Below are 26,317 nucleotides of genomic sequence, written 5' to 3' on the forward strand. Positions count from 1 at the left end.
GCCTTCAGAAGAGCTGTAATGCTCTTCTTTGCTGTGCAGTACAGTAAAAACTATTATTGATATACTTACCCAGTATCTATTACAGTATTTTCAAATATACTGTACAGCTATATATACACGTACAAATATTTTTCTAATACGTAAGAATGGGTCTCAAAAGTGTGTTTAAGAGTGTAGAAAGGGTTTATAAGAGCGTGGGAAAGGTTTATAAGAGTATGGGGAGGGTTTTTAAAGGCTTAAAATATATAAAAATAATAAAATTAATATATGGTTTCTACTTCGCGGATTTTCACCTATCACGGGGGGTTCTGGAACGTAACCCCCGCGATAAACGAGGGATGACTGTATATCATGTTTTTTTGGGTTGTTTTTAAACATATTTAGTTTGTGCTTCAGCTTTGAACCTTCATAACATTTTGTATATGGTATGTCAATGGATTAAGCACTGTTTGTGTCAACACCCACCCATCCCTTCTTTATTTCCACCCAAACGTTTTCATTCATGCTCACATTCAGCACATTGTTTTATCTCTAAATTCATGTGATGATGGTCACCAATCACTATTGATCATCAGCTCCTCCACTCATAATGTTATTGGGTGGATTAATCTGGGATAAATAATTCATTGGCAGTTGCATACACGATTTGCTTTGGGGATTGCAATGACTGCCGAAACGTTGCGTATATTAATCGCAATATATAGTAAGGTTGGAGAACTATCTTTGTTATGTATGCACGTATCGGTTTTTATATACACACACGCAGGAGAGCAGACATTTCGGGCATTGTCTTTTTTCAGAGCCAAAAATATATCTTCAATCCCACTCCTCCCTCCAGATCTTTAAAACAGATGTTCACCACCATCTCTTATCTTCCCCCATCCAAAACCTTGATCTTTTCTACCCCTGTTAATTCACCGCAGATCCACTTTTCTGAAATACCGACTTCTTTCCTGGAAGTCCGAGCTGTGTTCATGTTTTTTTTTTGGGGTTTTTTTTACTCCATGTGTTTTTTTTACCTCCCCCACCCCCACCCCCTTCCCACGCCTCCTCCCCCCAAGCCCTCATCCTCCCACAGATCTACCGATGTCCCTGCTCTCAAATGTTGTACTTGTGTGCTTCCCCCTCTCCCCATCTGGTCTCGCACTCCCTTTATTTTGTCTTATGTATCCGTTTTTTTTTTTTTGGGGCATTAATGTTAGCTCTTACACGAGCCTCGATGTTGTATACAAAAAAATATATAAAATTATCCTTTCTTCCCAGAGCCATTAATGATTCCATCCATTGTTCTACCTGTCATCCGAGTGACACTGGACTAACAAGACTAATTTCCTCATTCTAATTGCAGGTTGTGTTTACTTTAATGTGAGATAAAGTTTTCTGAAACTATAATAAAGCAATATTTATTGCACTTTTCTGCCAACTTTGGCAGAAAATCTCTGCCAACTTCCCAGTAAGAGCCATTGGCTCATTTTTAATAAATATTTCAAAAACTTCACAGGAAGCTTAATTCCCTTCCCGATTGTTTTGTTTTTAATAATAATAATTAATAATAATTCCTGATTATAAAATCCTGTTGAAGTACAAATGCAACCTTTTCCGTGTATTCATTGCATCAAAAATCATGAATTTTTTGAAGTTTGTAACCATTTTCTGATGACTTCCACAGGTTGATATCGGAGATATATTCGTTCACCAGGCCATTCATACAATCGAGTACTGCCTGGGCTGCATCTCGAACACAGCATCGTACCTTCGCTTGTGGGCCCTCAGCCTTGCACATGCTCGTAAGTCATACTTTAACTTCTGAACTTGTTCTCATGGGGTATGTGAACCTCTCCTGTCGTTTATCTGTCATCAGCATTTCTTTTTATGTTTTCAACCGATTTCATTTCACCCATAAATAGTATGCTGGGTCGTCACTCACCATGTTGCTTGAAATCGTACAATATGCTGTTTGCTCTTTGTCTGACAGGTTGGTACCAAGGTAGCACACACACCTTTGAGTTCTGTAACCTGGATTTGATTCTTGACCCGACTATAAACTGTTGGATTGATGCTTTGCACACAAGACATTCTGAACAAATCCCAAATTCCTGCCTAGATTCGGTCCAGTTGAACACCAGGCCTCATGGCCTACTATAAACTGTTGAATTGATGCTTTGCACACAAGGCATTCTGAACAAATCCCAAATTCCTGCCCAGATTGGGTCTAGTTGAACACCAGGCCTCATGGCCTACAATAAACTGTTGGAATGATGCTTTGCACACAAGGCATTCTGAACAAATCCCAAATTCCTGCCCAGATTGGGTCCAGTTGAACACCAGGCCTCATGGCCATCGGGTTCGTGAAATACTTGGGCCAAAAATTAACCCCATCCCACCCCACAAGAAGATGAGAGCAACTGGGGCCATTACATAAATAATTGTTGTGGACTGTCGGCTTAGTACATGTAACTGACATATTATTGTCATGCCTGCAATTAATTACTCCACCGTGACTTGTCGAAGTGCACAGATAAACACCTCTTAATGCCTCAGCCACATTACTCCAGTGTAGGCAACAGATATCAGCAATTGCTCTCACAGATATTGGACAGTAGCTCCAGCTTTAAAAAACAAACGAATTCAAAATGGATTCAAGCTCACATCTCAAAAGGCCGAACTTTAGTCTCTACAGTGAATGAATGAATGGATGATCGTTTTAAGGCCATTTTTCCCCGCTAGAGTGGGGGTTAGCCTTGCGGGCCCCATGACAATCATAGTTCCCTGTTTGAGGCAATGTTTTTATGGCCGGATGCCCTTCCTGACGCCAACCCTTGGTCACGCTCTTACGATGCGCAGGGATACAGTGTGCCTATTCTGAATCGGGGTACACACCGTGATCATTCATCCCAGCAAGCTGGTACTCAATTTGCCGACCTCGGAAGGATGACAGGCTGAGTCAACCCCCCTGGCGTTAATTCAGCGATCGACCGGGATTCGAACCCAGGATCCTAGGATCCCAAGCCGGCACCCTAACCGCTAAGCCAACGCCAGGCTAGGTATTAGTCTCTACAGTAAGGGATGATATCGATCACATCACTCAAACTGTACCGCATTGCTGTTTTCCACGTTGAAATTAATTATTGAGTTGTCTTGAATGAAAACAATCACTTGCTCTCATAGAATAGGCACCAACCTACAACAACGTTTCACTCCTGACCCTTGCCATGACAATAACAACCATAAACTGCCTGCATCTCAGCAATATATGTAACCAGCATGTTTTAAAGCTTCTTACATAACCATGAAGTTCGCCCGGAAATTGCTTTATTAATAACCGCTTTTTGTTCGAGCATCGCTCCTGCATAATTACGCACAAAAAAAATTCTTGCATTAATTCTCCATTAATGCGTTCTCATGCGTGTCCGCCACATTCGGTGGCCAACTTGCCAGTGCAATGCCGCGTCATCATTTGAATGAGAAGCATGTGCCAGTGTCCAACCCGCCTTAAGGCAATGGAAATTTTGAAAAAGAAAAAGAAATTCGCCAAAATTGCTGCGAAATGAAAAGCTTGGGTGAGGCGGTTCCGTGCCATGATCTTTAAAACCGAGCACGTGCAACCCATCATGCGTGGGGTTACAATCTAACCAGGATTCTTTGTGTCGCAGCAAAATTCCGCAAATTTTTTTTAATCACGCCAGGAGCTTGGACAGCAATATTTCACGAGAAATGTTTTGTGATGATGGAACAGGAGACGTCAGAGCAGGTGCCGCCTGTGTTTTATTAACGCACTTGGTTTGAGGGTGGGTATCGGTCCTTGTGCATTACACAGCACAGGTATAATAAATGACTTTTAAGTGGAATTTCTCCCACACAAGCTTTCAGTGCCAGAGAAACCCATTGCTTTTTCTCTTGTCAGTTTACCTTCACCATCCAAATACACCCAGCCCAATTTTTGGGAATCCTCGATGCTGCGGGATTATTTTGGAGAAAAACAACGGGGAAAAAATGGAATTTAAAGATTTTTGACGAGGTTTTCCATGCCAGCATGGCTAAGAGGTTTCCGACTCCATTCGCCTGCCCGAGGCAGAAATTTCCAACAGCTGGACATTTCGGTTGTCCACTTCGAGTGATGAATAACCTCTCGGTGCATTCCACGGATCCATCATATCAGCCAACATCAAGCGCTGCAAGTAAAGGAAAGGACGTGTTTGGACTGAACCTTTTGCTCGTGGAAACTATTTAATGGGGAGTAATCTCCCAATGATCTGAATCTTGGTTCTATTTCAGTTATTTGAAGTTATCGCAAAATAGCCTCTTCCAACAAACAGAAAGGGAGTCAATATTAAGATTTCCATCACTGAATTTCCCCTCCTGGCTCTGAGGTCTGCACTGAGAAATAATAATGCTTGTCATTTTCCTAAATCTATTGATAACAATTCCTTAACCATCTTATATCACGAAACGAAGCGTCTGTCCGTCCATGTGTGTGTGTCCATCGCACTTCACATTAAAGGGTCCTGCTGTCATAGAATCATAAAAATGGAATCCTCAGAAAGCTCATAATCGATTTACTTGGAACAAAAAAATTGTGTCCGTTTTATCATGAGGATTCCTGCTTTAAAAGCCCTTTTTATGGGATTGAAGATGAAGATGCGGGAATGAGAGCTCAATCCAGCGGTTCCAACGGGAACATTTATTATCCTACGACAACAGGAACCCTATGGAAGGACACATAAGAGTACTCAAAATGACATGTACTGTAGTAATATTTCTCGAAACAACAGAAAAATATACGGAGCACACAAACAACAACTACCACAGCCTTTTGGTTAACAACAACAACAACAACAACAACAACGACAAGGACCGCAGCAACAACAATGGCTACGTGGTATAAAATATCCATGTTACATTCTCATTGAGATTCACAGATAGACATGCAATATGTTTGTGACGTGCAACAAGCGCTGACTTTTGATTAAATCCGTCAACGAAGCGACGAGTAGACGTGTCTAGTGTTATTGGAACAACAATAACTCAGTTGATGCATTTTCATGTACTTTATGAAAAAAGTGCCTGTGCATGGCTCTACAAAAAGGATTTTATAAATTAATAATGGATAAATATTGGATTATATTATAAGGTTCCGATCTTTTATTTGAGCTTAAAGAAGAATGGGGTAATATTGCCTGACTAATTCCGAATAATGATGACAATGTAACCTATGCTATTCCAATGTAGACTCAAAATGAAATATATTTTATCATGAATGTTCTCTTTGATGATTTACAAGGTCATTATGAGACAGATACTCATCATACCGTATATGGGATTTTAACCTGGCGTGACCCACACCATGATCCATCAGTTCAGGTGGGAATGCTAAACAGGCCAACCCGTAGGGAATTTTGCTTTGAGATTATTATTTCCCTCCCTCTTCTGTCCTCATATTCCTTGGGGTTCATTTACTCAAACAATCCATTTTACCACTTCTCCCCTCGAGCATTCTGGGTATGAGTAAACAGCTGATTGTAATAGCAAATGGCTATAAAGGATGTATAGTCATGGCTGCCCAGTGATTATTCCAACAAATTGTTCCACGTGTAAAACAAAATACTCTGACACTATTTGGGTTGAATAAAGTTAAAGTTTCTCCAAAACCGATAGATATTCCGAGAAGACCAGTTTTCTCAGATCTTCCTGCAACAGAACTTAATGGATTAAATTTTCTCGGCTGGAAAGAATCCCAGCCTTATGATTTCAAACTCTGTATTTATCCCATGACTTGCTTTGCGTAAAGAACAGGATTTAACAAAATGGAAGTTTCTTTGTCGGAACTATGACGAGAAGCATGGCCTAACTGAGCGAAAGATAATACTGAGAAGCTTTGCAGAAGGTGAAGAAGAATGTGGTGTCGCACTTGGTTTGCAATCCATTTTAGGGCCTGAGCCCGCTAACGGCCCGATGTGTTACCGGTGAGCAGAATGTGCACGATTCATGATCGGCTGTTATGGTTCAAAGCTGCTCTATATCCATAGGAAACTGAGCTTCAGAAGAGTGAATTTTAGAAAAGTGGGAAAAAAACTTCACAGTGGAACTCAAATGGCAAACCTTTAGAGATTGAGTCACATCTCATCTGGTGCATATTATCTACCGTCCATAGCTGAATGTGGAATAACTGCAGAGTGTAGAGTGCCAATTGGGACTGAGGTTATAAAGCCATCAAGTGAGTGCTACATCGGGCATTTTGCTCAGTTTTCTTTTTGATTTGATGTCTATGGAATGTGTGTGATCTTACTCCGATTCAGGTGGAATGAATTAATACATGAGTTAATACAGCAATTTTTTTTTACATCACTCGAGGAATAATCTTTGTCTTCTTTAGCGGCCACCATTATCGCACCTTTCTCGTGGGGTCGGCCAGGGGGAAGCTTGTCCCTAGTCTTCACGAACCGGCTGGCTGGCCAGGTCTGACATTCCACTAGTTATGGCAGGAATTTGGAATTTGGCAATGGTGCCGGCGATAGCTCACCTACTCTTCGCGAAGGACACCATGGAATTTTTAACGTGCACCAACAAATACTGGCGGGTGGGACACCCAGTTTAATCGATCATCTGAGAATTGTCCCCCTGCCTGTGAAACACTGGGCTGGCAGTTTATAGCTGGGTCGGAAATCGAATCCAGGCCGTTCAGCTTAGAGGCGAGTGTGCGTACCTCGAGACCATCCTGCCAGCCCGACTCGAGAAATACAATCCGTCAATTGGCCCGGCATTTGCCATTTTGACCTTAATATCAATATACGTTGTGTTTGGTTTGAAAGATTTTACGGATCGCCTGGCTTCTCCAAAGATCATTTATGGGCTAGTTTGAGTTATCTCGTTGGGTGTATGGCCTAGGTCCTTCCATCTTGATGTCGAGAAAATTCCATGGGCTGTGTTTATTGGATATACTAACGTCCTGTCTGACAGAAATAAATAGATGGTCAATTTCCATGGACATTAGTCACTGGGAAAAATGCTGTTATCCTTGGCAATGGATGCTTGGTCTTTCTCCAGTTCAAAGTAATTGCTGGCCTCTTGTGTACATTTTGACTCGCCATTTGTCAAAAGTTGGGATGTTTCCTTGTTAATTTGTTGAAATGTTCATCACATGACTGCCTTCAATGTGCCATCACCCAATAGACAAAACGGCACTATAGCTCTGCTTTCAAAGGGAGGGCCTTACCAGCCCAACTATTCATCAGTGCCAAGGCTATAGAGGCATATGGCTATGCTCACATATATACGGATATAGATACGGCATGCAAGAAATCGGACTCCGTGTTCACATATACGCAGATACAAACACAAATATAAAGCTTGTGACAAGTGCTCAATTGGGATCTCAATCTATCTCAATAAATCTCAATCTCAATTAAAATAGGTTTTTCCTGCAGAAACGAGCAAGATGGCACCAGCAATGTCAAGAATATGCAACGCTCTCTGTACCAATGACGTCCTCACGGCCCATGACATTAGCAATTCAGACCCAGACATTGTGTATTTTCTCAGCAACTTTGTGCTCAGAGTCTTGGGTCATAGAGGTAAGGGTTTCCTTAACCAGCTCCATCAACTTCAACCAATCAGAGAAGAATGGCACGGCATGGTTCTCGATACTCGAAGTGTTGAAGATTATGACCTCAATGGCGTCAATTCAATGTCCGGTGGGGTTGCAGATACGATTTTTATTGCTCCATGGTGCAATCGGAATTATTATATCCGTATCCATGTGCTGTATCCATATCCACATCCAGACATATGTGAACACAAACATTGAAAGCCATTGATCACGATTTTTACCATATCCTTATCCGTATCCATTTTTATGTGAACACAGCTTAATGCCAATCTGTGAACGCATTCATTCCTTATTTGTGATATCAGTGTGGTGCTACTACTCAACCCTGCACAACTCTCCTCCCTCTCACCCCCTTCACCTATAGTGTGGCCGTACAGGATGTATTTTCTGAGACTTAAATATTTGCCCTTTCGTGTTATGGAGCCACAAATTTGTATATTGTATCTATGTACTGTATATACAGGGTGGGCCAAAAGTCACTGAAGGTTTACTTTTTTTCTATTTTTATTTTATTTTTAAATACAAATTAATGAAACAACTTGCAAATGGTAGTTTAATTCATGGAATTTGTTTTTTTAGATTAATTGTGAAAAATAATGTCCTGCAAATGGCCCCCATTGGCTTCTTCTCAAAGTCTTGCTCTTTCCAAAACGTGATCCATTACAGAGGACAAGACTCCTTGATCAATCGCTGCAATTTCTTCGGAAAAATCAGGATCGTCCCTTACGAGTTGCTGCAATATGGTTGCAAATGTTAGTCGATTTGCTGGATCTTGAGATGACATTTCATGCACCATTTGAATCTTGTAAGAAAATAGCAACAAATCTTTCTTCATTATCCTTCACAATGATGATCTTGCCATTCCGAGCTGAGTTGCACGTTTCGGAGTTGATGTTTCTGTGTTTTCGTTCACACTCTCCATAACACGGTCAATGTTTTCTGGAGTACGCCTGGTTTTTGGTCTTCAACTGCGGGCTGAGTCATGAACAGACGACCCCTTTGACTCAAAACGAGCAATCAAGTTCCGAATCGTGTTTTCTGATGGTTGTTCTCGAACATTAAAATGATTGCGAAATTTTCTTTGAGTTTGAATTATTATTGATTTCCCACTGGAGTAATAAAATTCAACAATTTTTGTGCACTGGTCAGTGGTAAATTTCTTCATAATGTATCTCCCTGGTCTTTATATGTAAAAATAAGAAAAGTAAAAAATTAATAAAAAAATAAAAGTTATAAAAAAAAGAAAACCTTCAGTGACTCGCACTCGCACTCCCCACTCCTCGTACTCCCCACTCCTCGTACTCCCCACCTTGTACATGTATATGTATAACGTTTCTACTGTATGTAAACATGTGTATGTCATGGTATCTATATACAGTGGGGAGAACAAGTATTTGATACACCGCCGATTTTGCAGGTTTTCCCACTTACAAAGCACGTAAAGGTCTGTAATTTTTATCATAGGTACACTTCAACTGTGGAAGACGGAATCTAAAACAAAAATCCTGAAAATCACATTGTATGATTTTTAAGTAATTAATTTGCATTTTATTGCATGAAATAAGTATTTGATCACCTACCAACCAGTAAGAATTCCGGCTCTCACAGACCTGTTAGTTTTTTCTTTAAGAAGCCCTCCCATTCTCCACTCATTACCTGTATTAACTGCACCTGTTTGAACTCGTTATCTGCATAAAAGACGTCTCCAGACCGTCTCCGACCACAAAGACGGCAAAGACCGACCGCAAAGCCGTCTCCAGACCTGTCCACACTCAATCAGACTCCAACCTCTCCACAATGGGCAAGGCCAGAGAGCTGTCTAAGGACATCAGGGACAAATTTGTAGACTTGCACAAGGCTGGGATGGGCTACAGGACAATAGGCAAGCAGCTTGGTGAGAAGGCAACAACTGTTGGCGCAATTATTAGAAAATGGAAGAAGTTCAAGATGACAGTCAATCTCCCTCGGTCTGGGGCTCCATGCAAGATCTCACCTCGTGGAGCCTCAATGATCATGAGAAAGGTGAGGGATCAGCCCAGAACTACACGGCAGGACCTGGTCAATGACCTGAAGAGAGCTGGGACCACAGTATCAAAGAAAACCATAAGTAACACACTACGCCGTCATGGATTAAAATCCTGCAGCGCACGCAAGGTCCCTCTGCTCAAGCCAGCGCATGTCCAGGCCCGTCTGAAGTTTGCCAATGACCATCTGGATGATCCAGAGGAGGAATGGGAGAAGGTGATGTGGTCTGATGAGACCAAAATAGAGCTTTTTGGTTTAAACTCCACTCGCCGTGTTTGGAGGAAGAAGAAGGATGAGTACAACCCCAAGAACACCATCCCAACCGTGAAGCATGGAGGTGGAAACATCATTCTTTGGGGATGCTTTTCTGCAAAGGGGACAGGACGACTGCACCGTATTGAGGGGAGGATGGATGGGGCCATGTATCGCGAGATCTTGGCCAACAATCTCCTTCCCTCAATAAGAGCATTGAAGATGGGGCGTGGCTGGGTCTTCCAGCATGACAACGACCCGAAACACACAGCCAGGGCAACTAAGGAGTGGCTCCGTACGAAGCATCTCAAGGTCCTGGAATGGCCTAGCCAGTCTCCAGACCTGAACCCAATAGAAAATCTTTGGAGGGAGCTGAAAGTCTGTGTTGCGCAGCGACAGCCCCGAAACCTGAAGGATCTGGTGAAGATCTGTATGGAGGAGTGGGCCAAAATCCCTGCTGCAGTGTGTGCAAACCTGGTTAAGAACTACAGGAAACGTCTGATCTCTGTAATTGCAAACAAAGGTTTCTGTACCAAATATTAAGTTCTGTTTTTCTGATGTATCAAATACTTATTTCATGCAATAAAATGCAAATTAATTACTTAAAAATCATACAATTTGATTTTCAGTATTTTTGTTTTAGACTCCGTCTTCCACAGTTGAAGTGTACCTATGATAAAAATTACAGACCTTGTCGTGCTTTGTAAGTGGGAAAACCTGCAAAATCGGCAGTGTATCAAATACTTGTTCTCCCCACTGTATGTGTGTATAAAAGAGGTACAGAGATAGTGTTGTGCCTGTAGGTTATTGGGAATGTGTAGATGACAGCTATAGTCTCGATGGGCCAAGTTGTCTCTTCCTGTTTCTGGAATGCGTGTGCACACTGCACATGCATACATTTGTGTATTTAATGATTATTTGGGATATGCGAATATTAATGGCATTATTTTGCAATTTGATTGATTCACTGAGTAGGCGATTTCGCAAAATGCCTCTGCCACTCTCCACATTCCAGCGAAGGCCACATTTAGGGGCAGGCCACCCGGGTGACCGATTGGGACATTGGGCACAAGGCGGGTGGCGGGGAGGGCAAGAGGTAGGGTGGTTGAGCACCGACTGCTGAATTTGGGATGCTCCTGCCACAAAAGCTATAACAAGGAAATTTGACATAAGAGGACATTCACCCTATCATGGCTGTGCTGCACCAACACAGAATTAAATAAATCCATCAAGCTAACGACTTAATTTTGTTGGGGATATGTGGGAGGAGTGGGGATGATAAAAGTGTGGCAGGCTAAGTAATATCACCTGGGTGTTAAAAATAGATATTAAAAAAAAAATCATTGGCGGGGGTGTGGGGAGATGGTGAAGACTGTTTTAGGGAGAGGATATGACAACACTGATCACACACTATCCCTTACCGAAACCCTCTCACAGACATCACACTTAGCACAGATGCACACAATCACCCATCCATACTCAAGCAACCTCCAAGTCCTGCCAATATACCTGTATCCCTCTATCTTCAATGCTTCTAGGTACCTATGTAGTTCCACTTTAACCTATCTACTGTTACTGCTGCCACTACCTTTCCAGGGAGACCATTTCATTCATTAACGAGATGATATTCATAGAGTACTTGCCCTGTGCAGTCAACTTGGTGCTGTTTCTTCTGTTTTGAAGAACTCGATTCCCCATAGCTGACATAAATTTTGAAGAACAACTCTTCTGTTTTGAACCGTTTTTTTTTCTTTGATCCAAACCTTCCAAAATATGTGCTGTCCGGATCCAAAAATATGGATGCCAGACCACGTGAGCGATAACATCATAAATTTATATTCTCTAATATAATTGTTGCGTAGATCACGCTCAATAAATTTGAAACTGATCAGAGTAAGCGTTAGCTTTGCCCCTGTTAAATTTTGACGTCATAATTACGGCACCAATGACGTCATCATTAACAAAACCTATTCCCCATGCGGAGTTCTTTACAATGAGCCATGTTTAATTTTTTTCCATGGAGCGGTTTTGGTGATTAATAGAACCGCCTTTGGAGGCCATTTTTCCCCACAGAGCAGGGGTTGCCCTTTTTTGGGCACATTGGTCCCCTTTGTGAAGCAATGTTTTACGGCCGGATGCCCTTCCTGCCGCCAACCCTGTTAGTCGCCTCTTGCAACACACAGGGAATTACCGGTGAACTGGTACTCAATTTGCCGACCTCAGAAAGATGACAGGCTGAGTCAACCCCCTGGCGTTAATTCAGCTATAGACTGGGATTAGAACCCAGGATCCTAGGATCCCAAGCCGGCTCCCTAACCACTAAGCCAACGCCAGGCTTTTGGTGATACATAGGTGCAAAGTTTTTCGGTTTTCCCAAGATGTCACCTGTACCACGTGACCTATGACGTCATAATTATCATTAAAATATTCTGCAGGAGGAGGCACTTCTATTGTGAAAATTTCATGTGAGACGGATCAAGAATTGCAGAGAAAAAAAACAATTCATACTAATCGTATCAAGCATTGTACATGTCGAATTATGACCTCATAATTAAGGTACCGATGACATCATCATTAACATATCTTATTCCCCATGAGGAGTACTTGACAATGAGCTATGCTTAATTTTTTTCCATGGAGCAGTTTCGGAGATATAGAGCTGCAACTTTTTTCGATTTTTCCAAGATGGCGCCTTACCACGTAACCTATGACGTCATAGTTATCATTTATAAGTTCTACAGGGGGGGCCGCTCATATTGTGAAAAAGTCGTGTTCATCGGACTAACAGTTGCAGAGGAACTTTTCTTTTTTCATACTGATCAGATCAAGCGGTGTACTTGTCGAATTATGACGTCATAATGAAGGCACCGATGACATCAACATCAACATATCTTATTCCCCATGGGTAGTACTTGACAATGAGCCTTGTTTCAACTTTTTCCATTGAGCTGTTTTGGAGATATAGAGGTGTTACGTTTTTCCAAGATGGCAACCGTACCACGTGACCTATGACGTTATGATTATAAATGAAAATATATATACAGTTGGAGGAGCTCCTATGGTAAAATTTCGTGTCAATCGGACCAACGATTGCCGAGAAAATGAATTTTAAAAATTAGTCAGGTTCACTATGTCAATAAATTATATTTCGTTCAAAATCATGGTAGATTAGCAAACCTATACATTTTTGGAAAGGTTATAGCATAAGGAAACTAAAAATCAATGTTTACATTTGGAGAGATACCTGTATGGCGGCCATTTTGGACTTTCAAAATGGCCACTGTAAAATACATATTTTGTTCTATTTCTGCCTCTAATTACCCTAAAAACTTTAAAATATATACTAAACCTATATTTTCAGGGACAAGGAATCCAATGAAAGTATCAAATTAGTGCTATGGGGAATGGTAAGACATGAATCAAAGGTTTTGAATTGCAAAATACTGTCTTTATATTCGCGATAAGTTGCATAATCAAATACATGTTATTTTGTACAGGCAGTTAATAACATCAAAATGTGTCACAATAATTCATATCACCAAAATACACAGGCAGTCAGCAAAATCATATATACACATGCAGTCAGTATAACTTCACATCTACACAGGCAGTCAATGACAAAATATACACAGGCAGTCAATGGCATCAAACATACACGATTACAGAATATGCCATTTAGAGTTCGTCATCACTGTCCTGTGTGTCGTATCCGACAATATAGTCCGCATCGTTTTCACAGTCCGTTCCACACAAGCAAAGGTCGGTCAAATTGATTGGCAAATCGAATTGGTCGAATGGTCGATCGAATCGAATTCGATGAATCGAATCGAATCGAATCGATCAAATTGGTCGAATGGTCGAATGGTCGATCGAAGCGATTGGTCGAATGGTCGAATTGGTCGAATGGAATTGGTCGATTGGTCGAATTGGTCGAATCGAATTGGTCGGAATTGGCAAATGTAAACATTGATTTTCAGATTTCCATGTAATAACGTTTCCAAAAATGTATAGGTTTGCTAATCTACCATGATTTTGAACGAAAAAACATAGTGAACCTGACTAAATGCAGACACGCCACACGCAACCGAATGCCTTCCCATACTTTTTCCTTCAATAGCGCAGGGTAACTACTTTGAGTGAATTGAGTGACGCTTGCCTAACTCCTCAGTCACATTTGCTCTACGACTAGGATATGGCGGCCGTACCCCCCCTAAATTGACATAAACGTGCGGCGGCCGCAAAGTTTCTGAGGTGGCCTCAGGGTGGCCCTAGGGCGTATGGCTATCTTTTACAGGCCGTAGGGGTCGCCGTGGAATTATAGCGCAGAGTTATAACTTTTTTCATTTCTAGGGTGGCCGTAGCAATTCGACAAGCCGTAGCCATGACAACTGTAAGTGCTGTTATACATATGAAAAAGAACTGGTATATATATACCCACTCGTTACCGTCCGTCTGGCCGCACGTTCGCCTTAGGGCCCCCCTGCGGTCGCCTTGCAGGCACCTTGAGGCTACCTTGCGTCTGCCTTGAAAATTATATGGCCGCCGCAGGGACACCCTAAGGTCACCGTGCGACATCAAATCAAAGACCGTACGGCACCCCCACGTTTTCGGTCTCCACAATTTTTAAATACCCCGTGCGGCTACCCGAAAAATAAAAACATATGTGACTGCTACATTGTGTGACCGTGGAAATACTGCGGCCGCCCTATAATTGCTAGTGGCCGTAGATTTTTTAGACCCTACGGCCGCCGAGCCAAATGTGACTGAAGTATTACTACCATATTAACTCTCCTCTTCCTTACTCTTAGGCAATGTCACCTGGTCCTCTCACCATCTATTCTGCTGAATAACTTTTCTCTTCTGCACTTATTTTCCCTATACCCTTAATTATCTTAAACATCTCTATCATATCCCCTCTTATCCTAACCGCCTCCTTTCTAATGTAGAGTCCCTTCAGAAAGTATATTATTTTGTAAAATAAATTAAAAATAAAAATTTCGCTTTGACATTATGTCGTATTATGTGTAGATCAGTGACAATAAATCACAATTTAATCAATTTTTTTAATTCAGGCTGTAACACAACAAAATGTGAAAAAAGTCAAGGGGTGTCAATATTTTCTGAACTGTATCCTTCAGCTGCTCCTCATAAGTTAGTCTAGCTCGGCCCAGAATAATTATTGTCACCCTACGATAAACCCTTTCTATGTCAGCTATGTCCTTCTTCAGATGTGGTGACCAAAACTGCACACTATGTTCTAGATGAGGCCTTATTAAATTCCTACGAACACAACCTAAACCCCCTATTGGCTTGCCGTCTAGCTACATGGCACTGTCCTGTCTGCTTACCTGCAAATCTATTCTTTTTACTTTTGTATGCAGCACAAGGCTGCTGCTAGGCTCATTAGCTGGGGGCCATGTCGCTAATGCAATTCCCCTTGCTAGTTAGGGCAGCCAATTGGAATTTGATCATGGTACCAGTCTTCTACTGGAGGAAGCAAATTATGAAGTCTTCTACTGCAAATTATGAAGTAATCAGTATGAAACAAAAACAAACTGATTGTTTAAATGACCATCAAATATCGAAAGCATAGGCGTTGCGGCTCTTCCAACAACATGGTTATGTATAGGCCTTAGGCTTTTTGCCTTCCTGCCTCACCTTCAGGCCGCTTTGGACAAATTAGGCCGAGGTTTCTTAATACTGTATAGTAATGTTTCAGTTGTGTTGTTTTTGGAATAATAATAATAATAATAATAATAGTATAGTATATATAACCATAACACTTTAATCCCAATGTCGTGAATGCAAAGTTAATGGATTGAAGTGGTGTATGTTCATGAATCAATGATGAGTGGTGTACGGTACTAATAACCGCGGAAGTAAGGAATTAGCCTCGGTTTTTTGATAGTAATATCATTTTTATAATAATGATAACGTAATGTTAATATTATAGTAAATCTAATCGTAACACTAATCCCTTCGTAGTGACTGCAAACTTACTGGAGGTTAAAATACATCATCTTCTATATATTGTTACTGATCGCGGATTAAGATGTTAGTTACCGAGCGGTTTGGTATTGCCGCGACCGTTACAGGATCCCTGACTCACCCGATTCACCCAGGACTTTGGCCGGATCGCACCGCAGCTGCTCAATGAGGGGAAAAGACGAAAACGACGCAATGTAAAGAGGAAAACGAAGGCCAAGAAAGGTTTGGAAATACGACTGAATTTATTGACTATTTACACACAAGCAAAAAGAAGGCAGTCACGTTTATTTACAAGCACATAAGACGCAGGTGACACAGGGAAAATACTAGCTTATACAGACTTAATTAACCCAGGACAGAACAAACAGAACAAACTCACGTATACAAGAAGGATGGAATGGAATGAATGTTGGAAGGAGGAATGGGAAGGTTCGGCTGGGGGCAGATGGTTCGGGCTTGATCCCGCACGGGACGTCGGCTGAACCTCGACGGCCACCGATGCCACCGCTATTTGGTCCCCGCGGGGTAACGGGTTGAAGCTGCCTGGTGGAGTCAACGCTGCCTCTCTGGCTCAGCTCAGGGCGCGTCTGCCGTCTCTGGCGCAACTGCTGGTAATGGCCCTTGGCACCTTCTCTCTCTTGGCCCTGGTGTCTCCTCACCATTGACAACTCAACGCGACCAACGCAACCACTGACCCTCCTCTGGCAACTGACTCAGACCAACTCACTACTCACTTCCGTTTGCGCCTTTTATAGCGCCTCCAGCGATTACGCCGCCGGCGTTTTGGACACGCCCATCGGGGTGCTCACCTCAGCCCTGGTTGGTCGCGCGACCCTCGGGCTCCGCCCTGGATGACGACGGGCGGGCACGCCCCTCCTCCCCTCTGACGAGGTGGAGACACGCCTTTCTTCTCCGACTCAAGCACATGGTCAATGGCGGTTATTGGAGGGGAGGTGATTGGGAATCGAGGGCTCAGCAATGACGAGAGGGGATGTAATATGGAAATGGAGGTTTTGGGGATGGGAAGGAAAGGGAGATTTTGGGGATGGGAAGGAAAGGGGATCTATTCTCTTTCACTGGTGCAATGGAGTATTTCAATTAATGGAAGACACAGCCTTACACTAATACACATAATAAGGATATAACTGTCAAAAAAGAGATATCGTGTCCTGCATGTATGTTTTATGGACTAACTACGGGAACGCCCTTTGACCTTTATACAACCACAAACGGAGGGAGGAGGGGTGATATTTTACAACAACCTTTTACAACAACATTTTACCACAACAATAAAATAAAAAAACATTCTCATATCCACAACACTGCACCCTTCTCCCCTTAGGCACGTCCCGGGCCTATAACTTTTACCTTAGTGTGGCACGTAGGTGTAGTTCCCTCTACTTTTAACCTGACCCTGAGTGCGACAGTTTTAAAACATAAATAAATGTGTCCCGCTGCTCCATTGCACCCTGCCTAACAGACTTATGCCCACAGTTAACCGAATTGCGGAATGGTCTTCAAACTATACACTGACGGTGGGAAGCATTATTTACACTTGACGCTACTTTTATTTACAAAACTAACCCAGGACCTGTGATTGTTCTTTCTGGGGGGGAGACAGTCTGCTCTGCATCGACGCACCATGAACGCACCCAAAAACACACCAATACATTCTCAAGCACCAATCAGTGCAGTCACCACTGTTCATCAATAAAATAAAACCAACAAACCCAAACCCTGCAGGTGTCTCTTGCTCTTCGGCTCCCTCTGCTGGTTATTATTATCTCTTCCAGTTGTTGTCATTTTCTTTGCTTTTCTTACTGGCGGCCTATTTGCAATAAAGTGTGCCCCATGTGTCCCTTTTATTTGCTTTTATTTATAGCCCACAGGGCCGACTAGTGTGGTTCACCTGTGGGGCATCGGTGCCCTGTGGCCAAGGTCCGCCAGCAAGATTTCGGGCCCTCATGGCCGGTTCCAGCAGAGGGGCCATGCCCCAACCCATGGGGTCCATAGGTGGTGCTCGGCCACAGACATGTGGTCCATAATGTGGTGCATCGATGCAGACAGCTGGTTCTGGGAATTTCGGGCGCACAATGGCCGACCCACGCACGCTCCCCTCGGCACCCAATGGCGCACAGGTCATGTGGGAGACAAAAGGGGAAAGACAATTGAGCGAGGGGTAAGGTCACAAGGGTACACATCAATAAGGCAATGCAAGGCGAAATGCGTACGGAGGGCGAAGTGAGAAAGCTCGTCCCTACCGTACGTCACCCCCCTGTCACCTACCCTACCCTTGCCCTTACCCCATATGTACAAAAATCTACACATTTACAAATTCGTCACTACTGTCACGTCTTCCCCATATTTCCCCTATACCAAATTCGTCTCCACAATCCCTCTACTTCAAAATTTGCCATCCACCAAATTCATCATCAATCCTCATAAGGAGGCAGAGATGGAACATCAAAGCACAATGTCACACCCACGTCATGATGCGTCTCACAATCCAAACATTTGCACAGTAAAAATAATAAAACATGGCATGGTGCGGAGTACCTGTCACCTCAGGTGAGTGGATGCAGATGGTGCGAGGAGATCCTTCATCCTAACTATCCTCTAAATGATTTTAACACACTTTACACTACCCGGGGTCTTTCCCTGCCAATCCATTGGCCAACTTACACTATGGGTTCTAAAAACCAATTCCCATTGACCAAACTGTGGTGCTTCTCAATTTGGGGTCTCACTCCCCCGATTCATCTCCCGGTGCCCTCGCACAATTTCTGGGCTGCGACGTGTAGCTCTCCCAGCAGGTCTACCCACCTGCACACCTCCACCACTGCAGTTGCCACCCGAGCTTACCTAGCTCCTCACCCTAACCTATCTAACTGGGGCAGGCCCCTCCTGGCTCTGTCACCCCACTCGGTGCCCTCTGGCACTGGGCTACCCGGGTCCGTCCTCCGGATCCTCGGACCCCATCCACAACAACTACTACCGGCTCCCAGAGCCCACCTGCGGCCTCACCTGGCCGACATTCTTACAGTGGTGGAGCGCCCAACCAACTACACACACTAACAGGCTACACGCCCCGCCATTTCCACGACACTAATGCACCCATCCAAAGACCATTCTTTCACCCGCACCACAGATGCCAATATCCAACCACAATTTACCTATACCCTCTACCTAACACTTACACTACCCGCCCCGGGTATCCGTGATGGGGGTCCACTCTTCCCCCATTCACACCTTCGCACCATCCACTCCACTCCACAATTTCCACCATACTCACTCCACGACCATCCATTCCAATACTCCATACCATTTATTCCATACGACCTGTCCTTCATTCACCTGTCGTTGCACACCTGTGCAATCCTACCTGGTGCCACCTGTACCCTCCTCCTCTTCCTGGACCAGTTGGTCAACACAACACACAATCACCACTACTCCCTCATACACTGCTCCATTCACCTGTTCAGTTGCACACCTGTGCAATCACACCTGTTCAATTCTCACCTGTTCAATCTTCACACACACGGCATCATCTCAGCTAACTACTCTCTTCTGAAACTTGCGCTTCCCAGTCGTCCCTTTAAACTATTGCGCTCCCCCGTCATTATCATCCACACTAATCTACCTGCGTCCCCACTACAGGTATCAGTCACTAACTAACCTTAACGTTACCTAATGTCATCTTCGCTAGATCCCTATCAATATCCTAACCCACCCGGGCTAGTTTTCACTGCCATACACCCCATAAACTATAGCGCATTTTCCCCCACCTGTGAGGGATGGTGGATTTGCCATCCCACCACATCGGGGGTCTCTCACTATAAATTTTGCTCGTCCAAATTCCAACCAATTCAAAATTTTTCCATTTACTGCCAATTCTACCCACTATTATAAATTTCGTATCAAATCACTACCATCATCGTCCGTCTACTTATTACATCCTCTCGGTGCGCCAATTCACGTCTACAGCCCGGCTTCGTACAGCCGAGCAATGAACGCGGATTCTTTTGTGCCGGCGGCTGGATGCGTCCGGCACTCGGTGCAGGGACGGGGGCTTACCCGGGCCGAGATCCCACGCACCACCTCGGCGTGGAGCCATCCAATGTCCCGATCTCGACCTGCCGGCACGTCTCAATAGAAAGTGGTCGCCATGACGACCCTTCCTATCGGGCTGCCCGCTCCGCCTAGTGGAGCCCGGACGCGGCCGTTCCACGCGAGGCCCAGCGTGGATCGCGCACGGCGGTCCTTTCGAACCCGCCGTGGCTCGGATCCCCGCTGGTTCTCGCGGCACGCGAAGCCCGGCACGCACCGAGGGCCCGATTCGGCTATAAGTCGCTCTAACCGCTAAACCGGTTACCGTCGATGCTTCACCTGGACGCTTACATGCATATGCTACCCCTTTCTTGCTCATACATGCAGCCGTTTCCATGCTCCTCGTACCTTTCCTTACACACCCAGGTACACTCATCCCGCTCACCGACTTGGTCACACACCTGACCACCGAACACCTTGGCACACATTCGTCGCTCGCACACCTCACCAACACACCTCTTCGCGCCCCTTTCTCGGTCACCTCCTTTGTGACAATCACAGGTGTGCTCTCACCCGCACACCCAACCACGTGCCTCACTACCAATTCCAGCGTGCATTCCCACTCACGCTCTACCATTCCAGGTGTGCATCCTTCCATTCCAGGTGTACATCCTCGCTCACCTGCCACAACCAACTCACGCTCCGTGTCACTCTCACTACTCTCACCTCCACTCTCGGTCGCGCACTCACCCTTACTCTCGACAGCGCACTCTTTCCTCATGCACCTGTCCGTTACACACCTTTCTCGCGCACACTCTTCCGCACATTGTCCCGTTACACCCTCTGTAACACTCACCACAGGCATGCATTCTCCCTTACTCTTGACAGCATGCGCTTTCCCCATGCACCCGTCCGTTACACACCTTTCTCGCGCATCCTCTTGCGCACACTTTTTCGTTACTTCCTCCGTAACACTCACCACACCGCGCTTCCCTGTGCTCCCTCGCACACGCGCTACGACCGACTCACTCCTGACGGCACACTCACTCCTCGGCGTGCACTTTTTCCTCACACACCCCATGGTCGGACATTCTCGCACACCTCTTTTTTCGCACACCTGACCTGTCGCACACTTCACCAACGGCCTCTCACGAACACCCGGGTCCAAACCAATCCCCAAGCCGACTGAAGCTTTCCTCACATCATATACATTGCCACTCACCTCCGTACCTCGTCTCCGCAACTCCTTTGCCACCTGCAAACTCTTTGTTTGGTTAGTGAGCATCACATCATGAGTTGAGCACCGACCTTGCACATATTCCATCACCTCCTCCTGGATTTCTCTTTTAGTTTCTGTTCGTCCCTTCTTAATTTCACTCACCTCTTCTTCCACTTCCTCTAATTTTTGTTTAACCTCTTTTATTTCTCGGTGCGTCTCCTCAAGTTTGTCCTCTAAGGCTACCGTGACCGTCTCTATGTGCATCCTCACCTGCCGGTCCTTTGTCTCCATTATCTCTGTCACCTCGTCCACCCTCATTGTCAGTTCCTCACGTACCATCTGACATTGCCTCTGTGTCGCTATCAAGTCATTTTTAATTTCTTTTTGTGTCGCCTTTAACCCTCCGAGTACTGCAGTGTTCCTTTGAACCTGCTCCACTAACTTCGTTTGTCCCTCTGTCAGCTGTTCCACCTCCTCCGTCAGATCTTCTATTCCCCCTTGTAACTTTGCCGTATTATTCCTCACCTCTTTCTCCATACGCTTCTCACCTCGCTTTACCTCCTCGCGTAGCCCCGAAACCTCCTCACCCACACCTCGTCGTATCTCCTCCTTCATCTCCTCCCTTTCTTTTGTAGATGCCGCCCTCATCTGTCCCAATTCATCACTCTGAGCATCCAGTTTGGTTTCTACCCCGATTTTTACCTCCTCTATCTGCTCTCCCATCTGTTTAATTTCTCGGGCGGATTGCTCCCCTATCTCCCGCAATTTGTCCTCCATCCTATTTTCTAACCCCATTAACCCATTTTTTACCCCCTCTAACTGATTCTCCTGGGCAGCCATTCTATTTTCCACCCCCGTTAACCCATTCTTTACCTCTTTTATCCCATTGTCTAACCCCTCAAATTTCTTGTCTAATCCCTCACCGGTACCCCTCGCTTCGTCCCTCATTACTCCCAATTGCTCACTCTGAGCATCCATCCGGTTCCCCATTACCCCCATTTGGTTTCCCAAGTCATTCCTCAGGTCTTCACTTGTCTAGACCATGAGCGCCTTTATTTGTTCCATAAATAGGCCCCAATCCATCGGCGGCGCTGCTACGGTCACGGGCGCGGCTACATTTGGCGCCACAATAATCATGTGCGCGAGGCCGCCATTTTGTGCGTCTGATACTCCCTCAACCGCCTCCTCATTGCTCCCCTCCATTTGATCCTGGGTTACTCCTAACCCCTCCTCTAGCTCACCCACCGGCATTCGATCGCCTTGACCAGCCATGGCGCGATTTCAAAGTTCAGGTTTTGTAAAACAAAACAAATTTCGGCCGCTCCAAATTTTGACCAAATTTTTTTTTTTCTATTCGTTTTAAAAATTTGGTTCGGGCCTCGAATCCCACTCCCAGACACCAATTGTTACTGATATAACACAATTGGTGTTCCAAAATTTGGGCCTAACAAATTTAGTCCCAGGTCCGAATCCAACTCCTGACAACCAATTTTTTTTTTTTTTTTTTTTTTTTTTTTTGTATACAAGATCGAGGCTCGTGAAAGAGCGAACATTAATCACACAGAAAGACAAACCGACACATAAAACATATAACATAGGGAGCGGTAGACAAGATGGGGAGAGAGGGGGAAGGACACAATCACAACATTTGAGAGCAGGGACCGAGAGACATGGAGACATCGAGAGATCTGAGAGAGGGCGAGGGCTTTGGGGGGGGGGGGGGGCGTGGGAAGGGGGCAGTGGGAGAGGTATAAAACATATGGACACTGCCAGGACTTCCAGGAAAGAATTTGGAATTTCAAACAAGGTGGATCTGGGGTGAATTAGCGGGGGTAGAAAAGATCAAGGTTTTGGATGGGGGAAGATAAGAGATGGTGGTGAACAGCTGTTTTAAAGACCTGGAGGGAGGAGTGGGATTGAAGGGAGTGAGGGAGTTTGTTCCAGAGGCGGGAGAAAAGAGGAATGAAAGAGTGAAGGTGAGCGGAGAGCCGAGATTTCGGCAGTTTAACCATCAGAGGGTTGCTGGCAGATCTTGTGCGACCTGTAGGAATATTTGTGGGACAGAGCACAGAGAGAGCTGGGGGTGCAAGGCCGGAGAGGAGTCGGTAGAAGACAGAAAGACCACCTACCTGCCTGCGGTGAGTGAGTGAAAGGCCCTCAGAGATAGCTTCATCGCGGGAGATTCCAATAATTCTGAAAGCTTTGGTTTCAACAGCGTGAAGCCGAGCTAGGTGTGAGGCAGGAGCACCGGCCCATAGGGGAGAACAGTATTCCATTGAGCTGCGGATGAAAGCCTTGTATGTGGTGAGGAGCTCAGGTGTGCCGAGGAAGGACTTCGCACGACGGAGGATGCCCAGTCGGCGACTGGCTTTGGAGGCCAGCTTGGAAATGTGGTTTTCCCAAGAAAGATCATGGCAGATAGTGAGACCCAAAATCTTGAGCGACAGAACTTCTTGGAGAGGATTGTTGAGAAAGTAGATGGGAGGGTTGTCCAGTCGATCTTTTCGGAGAGACATAGTAAGAGTGTGAGATTTGTCAGGATTGAAAGACATGTTCCACTTGTTTGACCAGTCTGTGATTTTGTCCAGGTCTTCAGAGAGTGAGGAGGCAGCAGACTGCCGATCTGAGGGAAGAGGAATGGAGCGGCAGAGAGTGGAGTCATCAGCAAAGAGATAGAGAGGATTTTCGAGAGAGTCAGAGAGATCATTGATGAAGACCAGAAAAAGCACGGGGCCCAGAACACTGCCTTGGGGAACTCCAGCCTGAACAGGAAGAGGAGATGAGAGAAACCCATTCAGGGCCACACGTTGACGACGACTAGAGAGGAAGTCCGCCAGCCATGCGTGGAGATTTCCATGGATACCAAAGGAGGAGAGTTTGGTGAGCAGAGCGGGGTGCCAGACCGTGTCGAAGGCACGTGATATGTCGAGGGAGACAGCTCTAATTTCCTGTTTGTCATTGAGGACCTCCATCCATTGTTGAGACAGCAGAAGCAGCATGTCCAGAGTAGAGTGACCTGGTCTGAAACCAAATTGATGATCAGAGATCAAGCCATTGGAGAAGAGGAAAGATTTCATATCAGAAGCAATGATGGATTCCATGACTTTGCTGATAATTGGGAGAAGGCTGATTGGTCTGTAGTTGCTAGGATCTGTTTTTGCACCTTTTTTGTGCAAAGCGGTGATGTTGGCTGATTTCCAAGCAGATGGCAGTTGACCTTGAGCAAAAGAGAGGGTGAAGAGAACAGAGAGAGGGTGAGATAGAGCAGCAGAGCAGGATTTTAGGACCTGTGGGCTGATGCCGTCGGGTCCAGTTGCAGAATCAGAGTCGAGGGTTGACAGAAACTTTTCCACCTTGTCAGGAGGAAAGGACACGGAGTCCAGGAGCAGCAGGGTACGACTGGGTATGGTGGGTACAGAGAGGGATGGGTTTGGGACACAAGATTTAGAGGCAAACACAGAGTTGAGGCATTCAGCTTTTTCACGTGCGGAGTCAGCTGTGTAGCCGTTTGAGGTAAGGGAGGGGATGGAGGGGGAACAAACACCAGAAACGGATTTGACCAGACGCCACCAGGATTTGGAAAAGGGAGACAGATAAGAGAGTTCGGTCTTGAGAACGGAGAGATATTGTTTCCTGGCTCTCCTGAGGGTGGACACACACTTGTTTCGGGCTTTGTGAAAGGAAATGAGATTTCCTTCCGTTGGATTTGCTTTCCAGGAGACGAAGGCAAGTTGTTTCTGGGCAACAGCCTCACCACAAGATTCCGTGTACCATGGACGGGAGGAAGGGTATGACAACTGAAGACGAGATGGGATAAATCTGTGCATGAGAGAGAGCAATTTACTTTGGAAGAATTCCCAGGATGAGTTGATGTCAGAGGTGGTAGAGATGGGAGACCAGTCCAGATGATTGATGGCTGCTTGAAGACCGTGCCAGTTGGCCTGAGTGAAATGCCAGACTCGTCGACGCTGAGCAGGCTCCCTGAGGATGGTCAGAGAGATGTCCACTTTAACAAGGACATGATCAGATGATCCGATCGGAGCAGAAGAAGAGCAGCAGACATTTTCAGGGAAGTTAGTCATAACCAAGTCCAGAAGAGAAGATGTTCCGTTGACTGAGATCCGGGTCGGGAAATTGACAGATTGTGTCAGTCCCAGTGAGTCGCAGAAGTCCTTTGCTGAGGAGCCATGGCTGGTGAGAGAGGTACCCACACCCAGCCAACTGGCATGATGACAGTTGAAATCACCACATATGAGGAAGAGAGAGTTGGGATGAGTAGATAGAAGTTGGTCCATATCATCAGACAGTGAGATGTAGATGGAGTCATCACTGTTTGGTGGACGGTACAACACACATATGAACAAGAGGTGGGAGCGAAGGGGAAGCCGTAGCCAGAGGTATTCCTGGGGGTGAGGTGGAGAGAGTGCAGTGCAGGGCGAGTGAGGAAGAGAGTTTTTGATAAAGATAGCAACCCCGCCTCCAGGACGAGGCTCAGGTCTATCATACCGGAGGAGGGAGTAGCCCGGGAGAGATACTATGGAATCAGAGACATCATAAAGGAGGAAAGTTTCTGTTAAGCAGATCACGTCTGGTTTGACAGAAGCAACCTGTATGGAGAGATCAGTTAAGTTTGAACGAAGGCCCCGGATGTTTGAGGTCCATACCGTTAATGAAGAGGAAGGGGGAGCATCAGATACAGAACAGGGGGGAGGAGGGGTAGGGTAAGATGTGGAAGAGGTGGAAGAGGTAGGGAGAGCTGTTGAAGGTGTGTCAGAGATTTCAGAATAGCTCGGAGAAAGGGAAGGATGGGGCGGACAAAAGGTTTGATGGTGATTGGGTGAGCCACAATGAGGTGTTATTTGAGGAGGGGGAAGAGCGAGGCAGAAGGTTGGGGGAGATGGAGGTGAGAGTTTGAAGGGGGAAGAAGCGGGGAGGACGCTTTGAGGAGGGGGAGTGAGAGGGGGGAAATTGAGAAGCAATGAGGGTGGGGAGATTTGAAGGGGAGGGGTGAGGGGGGAGTTTGGGAGGGAAGGGACAAGGGGAGAGATTTGAAAGGGATGGGATATGGGGGAGATTTGGAGGGGAGGGGTGAGGCAGGAGTCTAGGAGGGGAGGGGCGAGGGGGCGTCTTGGCGGGGAGGGGTGAGGGGGTAGTTTAGGAGGGAGGGGGCAAGGGGGGAG

The 26,317-nt window shown here is 45.3% G+C and overlaps 1 protein-coding gene across 1 annotated transcript in view; it reads left to right on the forward strand.

Annotated features, from left to right (window-relative positions):
* Nucleotides 1-26,317, forward strand: part of LOC137431717 (V-type proton ATPase 116 kDa subunit a 1) — a 464,565-nt gene that overhangs the window by 267,062 nt on the left and 171,186 nt on the right. The window contains exon 13 of the mRNA XM_068123347.2: nucleotides 1,670-1,787. Coding sequence (XP_067979448.2) covers nucleotides 1,670-1,787 — 118 coding nt within the window. The remainder of the gene's footprint in view (nucleotides 1-1,669; nucleotides 1,788-26,317) is intronic.

The sequence above is a fragment of the Myxine glutinosa genome, chromosome 7, assembly GCF_964187855.1.
Source record: "Myxine glutinosa chromosome 7, kmMyxGlut1.1, whole genome shotgun sequence".
Lineage (NCBI taxonomy): Eukaryota > Metazoa > Chordata > Myxini > Myxiniformes > Myxinidae > Myxine > Myxine glutinosa.